Genomic DNA, 4,483 nt, shown 5'->3' on the forward strand with positions numbered 1-4,483 from the left:
TACTCGTGTAGACACCTGACCAGGAACAAAATCTGTTCCCAGTCAGCCATCTACCGGGGGGTGGGAGAATAGCTCCCTGCCCTCAGGAGCTGCTTGCTGCCGGGGCAGGCTCTGCTGCAGGAGTCCAGCAGGGGACTTACGTCTCCCTGCCCTGGCAGCAGGAAGCTCCAAGCCCCCAGCTCATGACTGGGGAGTGGGAGCTGGGAGATCCTTATCTCTCAGCCCCCACTCCACCATTATGATCAGGGAGTGGGGGACTGGGTTACCCTTATCTCCCTGCCTGAGCCCCACAATCATGGAGCCAGTGCTGGGAGCTCCCTGCTGGCAGGGGCTTCTTCCCTGCCCAGCTTTGCAAGCATGGAACTGGGGGATGTGGAGAAGAAACAGGCCAGGGAGGCCTGGCCATTGCTATGGGAACTGGGCTGCAGGCTCCCAGCTGGCAGCTAGATTCCCATCTCCCGTGGAGCCAGCAGTGAACTTCCGTTTTGTCCAATTGAGGTAAAGTACCTCAGAATACGTTACAAAAATTGTTCCAGGTTACAGCTGGGCGTCTGCACCCACCAATAGCAGGTTAAATGGACACTTGACTGGGGTGGTTTATTAAGGCAGGATCATCCCCAAGTAGACAGTTAGTCTAGATAACCATCTAAGTTCTCCTCTAGCCCTATTTTTTTTAGGATTCTATGATTCTGTGGCATAAAAGCAGAACAAAATCATATTTGGTAAATGCAAGTAATTTTATTTGAAATTGTAAATATAATGAAAAGCAAAATTTCTTGCATGAAATATATCAATGTAACATTAATAAGCAAAAGAACATGCGTCTTTCAGCTTTGCTAATATTAATATCATCTATATTCATAGAATTCATATCCAGATGGAGTCATTCTAATTGCCTTCAATTATAGTTCATTGCAAGACAAGACTTGAGCTATAATGTTTGAAGCAACACAATTATTGTGCGTTTGTTGTTACTAACTTCCTCTATAATTTTGGAATTTACTTTCTGCTTTCAAGTGAACTGTCTGCAATGAACAAATACATACACTGATTTTATTTATTTTTGAAGTACTGAATGATTTCATTCCATTAGCAAGAACAATCAACTTCACTATATTAATAATCAGTTGTTTTATTATACATTCTTTTCAGTAATTTAGCTAGAAAAAAACGTTAGGGGCCTTGCACTCAAAAGCAGTTGAAACAGACTTGTGATGAAATGTTGAGTTCACTTTCTAGGAAAAGAAAAGCGTCAAATTAGAAAGGTTGCCTACCAACATTCATTAACAGTCTAGAGAAGTATTAGAAGGCACAAAGGTTATCAGGTTCCATTAATTTCTATTTCAGTAAGTAAGTATAGACAAAATGGTTACTTATTGAGTCTCAAAAACAATTTTATTTTGTGCCGACATTCGTTCATGTCTTCAACAGCTTACTATCCAGTTGGATGGACATATATCTCTGGACGGACTGATTTTCCAATAGCACAGTTCACAGGTTAGCTTTTTCCTTTGCTGACATGCGAGATGTAGCTTGTGTGTATGTTCTAATCACATCCTTTAAAAAAAGTGTGAAATTAAGCTATAAAATAAGTCATTTAAGACAAATCCTATCAGTTTAATTTACCATCAAAATCCCTAGACAATACACCTATCTATCCCAGAATGTAGTATACCTTATCCCAGTGCACCAAATGCCCTCATGACAACTATGTGGATGAAACTAGGAAGAAACAAAAAGGAAAAGCCCTGAAAATATACACACTACACCAAAATGAACAATCCCTAACCAAAAAAATAAAATAAAAGGACAGAGACACTAGAACACCAGCAGGAAAATATTTTTCATGGGGGGCGGGGAGGATGGGAGGAGGAGAATTACTCCCTGTTTGACCTCACAGTTATGGTGCTCAGACTGAACATCAAGTACCAGTGAGTTAATAGAGATAATGACTTTACGGTTCATTATATTCTACCTGATACTTGCTAAACTCTATACTTCACAGGTAATAACAATCCTCCTGAATAATCTTGCTCTTCCATCATCAGGTTCTTACTGCATCTCTCCTGCTGCTGGCTACCTTGTAATCTCTCTTATATTGTTTTTATTTAAAGAGTTTTGTACATGCTTTTGTTTCATCTGCTATTTAGCTCTGCTGTGTCTGCATCTCTCCCTGAGGAAGGGTATTGTGATATCCGAAAACTTGCATAGGTCTATGCCACCCATGTAGCTGGTCCTATAAAAAGGTATCATCCACAAGAATTCCTGCCTCCTGAATCTTTAACATACCGGATTCCCAGCTTCAGCATTGTACTTATCCAGGAGAGCTTGAACACGGGCACCATAATCAGGATGAACATCAGTGAAGTTCTTCACCTAAAAGAGGAAGGCAAATTAAGTCAGGAATAGACTTAAATTCATTTCTCATTTTCAGATAGTCTTTGTTCTTTTCTCAAACTCTACCGGCTGCAATCAACATCCCATATGTAATAAGAAAGGTAAGCCACTGACCAAATAGCAGGAAAAAAATTTGAGGAATTTTCAATCTGCAATTAGATCACATAGGGTAACCACAAATTAAGCAAGTGTCTCCCACTGAGAGAGGGTGAGTTGGAGCCTTTTATCTCCTCTGCTTTATGTACACTAGGGAAAAAAGTTTCAATTGTTAGTTACCCATAACTGAAACACCTAAGGCAAAGTAGGGATGCAGTTTAACACTTTATTTTGACATCTTTAAAATTCTATTAGCCCTCTCCACAATTCAGGAAGCACAAGCTGCTTTGCTGCTGGAGTACAGTCTGTTAAAACTGCCAACTCACAAAGCTGGAAGTTTTCTATAACATAACTAAGAAGTTTTTACTATGTTTTGTATAATACAGAAAAAACATCCACTTATTCAACTGGATTCAAAAAACAAACGAACAACTTTCTGTTCTTTTTATTTCTACATTGATCATTACTATAACATTCAGGCTAACACCATTATATCTACTTACAGCTTTCTTCTGAATGAAAAGCTGAGCATCTTTAAGAAGACCAGCAATGTTCTCACAGAGCCTTTGGCGTTCATCTTCTTTCAGCACTTTGGTAAAGAACACTCGCACCTTATGAAGAAAGACAGCAGCTTATACGCAAGGAAATGCCAGTATTTAATCTAATGTATAAACAGCTCCCCAGCAAATGCTGTTAAATTGCTAGAGCTCAGTCTTGCTATAATTACAAGATAGCAGAAAATACTGATCAGTCGTTCTTTCAGCACAATCAACCACTTCCTCCCACAGTACAAAACTCCTAAAGCTTTTATATGTGACAAGGGATAAAGCACAAGAATGATCTGCTACTGGTCAAAATCAGATCCTTGCCATCAACTTTAAAGATGCAGCCACTCTTCTTCCTAGCACAGTGGCACTCAAATCTTTTGGCCCCGTGAGCCAAATGAGTGGCCTGGGACCAGATGCATGCTAAAATCAGACAGTGTGCTGGGATGAGGCCCTGCACTACCTCTTCATACTAGGATACAAAACCCCAAAAACTCAGATTGGGTCCTGTGCCACCTTGCACACCTAATCTACCACACAGAGCCAAGCTCTCTGGCCCACTGGACTCCCCATAGGTCCAGAGTGGTACCACCCCACTGCCCTGTGGGCCAGATGACAATGCTGTGAGGCTGCAGGCTAGGGGTGACCACCTCTGCCTATCCTAACATCATGAACATTATTCTTCTGGGCCAGCTGTCAGAAGTTAAAATGTAAAATTCTATGTACTTTTCCTAAGCATTGATATCTAACTTCTACAATTTCTAATATTAACATTTGATTCTTTCACAATCAAAACATATATCTGACTGCTAGTCTATTTGTCTTCTCAAGCTAGTATTTCTTCTAAAAAACAACAACAGATAACCTGGCCTGAGTAAGACCAATTGACAATACTATTCATTTCTAATCTAAGATAATCAATTTAGCATTTCTAATGTTCAATGCAGTTTGTCTGCTTACCCAATCAGTGATACAAGGAAGCAATCACTAATTAAATTGAGCTTTATTCCAGATCTGTATATTAGTGGTCAGAGTTTGGACCTAAAAAATTATCATCTCTATTGCTAAGCGCAATGAAAACTTTCTTAAAAGTTCCAGTGAAATAACATTATACTAAGTAAAATGCAGCAATAAGGAGATAAATGTTATTCAAATAGCTGGAGGAAAGTGAGGACATGGTAAAATATGTTTAAAAGTAAAACTGTGTCCATTTGGTAATGCAACAAGACTAGATGTGCACTGATTATATTGATTGCATACTGGACTGGTACCAATAAAAGAAAAATTAATATTATTAGCTATTGGTTTTTGGCTGGTATAGTCAACCAATGTCCCTGAAAAATGCCACATGCATACACATAACCATATGCATGCATGTGGCCAGGAATGCAGCCAGGCAGCTTGGAGAGCAGCATCCTGCCATTAAGTCTGAGGGTGGGGGGGAA

At 39.7% G+C, this 4,483-nt stretch overlaps 1 protein-coding gene across 1 annotated transcript in view; it reads right to left on the reverse strand.

Moving 5' to 3' along the window:
- Positions 1-722: 722 nt before the first annotated feature.
- The window catches only part of CAT (catalase), a 50,917-nt gene continuing 47,156 nt past the window's right edge, over positions 723-4,483 (reverse strand). The window contains exons 11-13 of the mRNA XM_019519406.1: positions 2,997-3,104; positions 2,290-2,376; positions 723-1,557 (exon numbers count right to left, since the gene is read on the reverse strand). Of these exons, the coding sequence (XP_019374951.1) occupies positions 1,492-1,557; positions 2,290-2,376; positions 2,997-3,104 (261 nt within the window). The 3' untranslated portion in view covers positions 723-1,491. The remainder of the gene's footprint in view (positions 1,558-2,289; positions 2,377-2,996; positions 3,105-4,483) is intronic.

This window comes from Gavialis gangeticus, unplaced genomic scaffold (genome assembly GCF_001723915.1).
Source record: "Gavialis gangeticus isolate Ggan-Ray unplaced genomic scaffold, GavGan_comp1, whole genome shotgun sequence".
NCBI lineage: Eukaryota > Metazoa > Chordata > Crocodylia > Gavialidae > Gavialis > Gavialis gangeticus.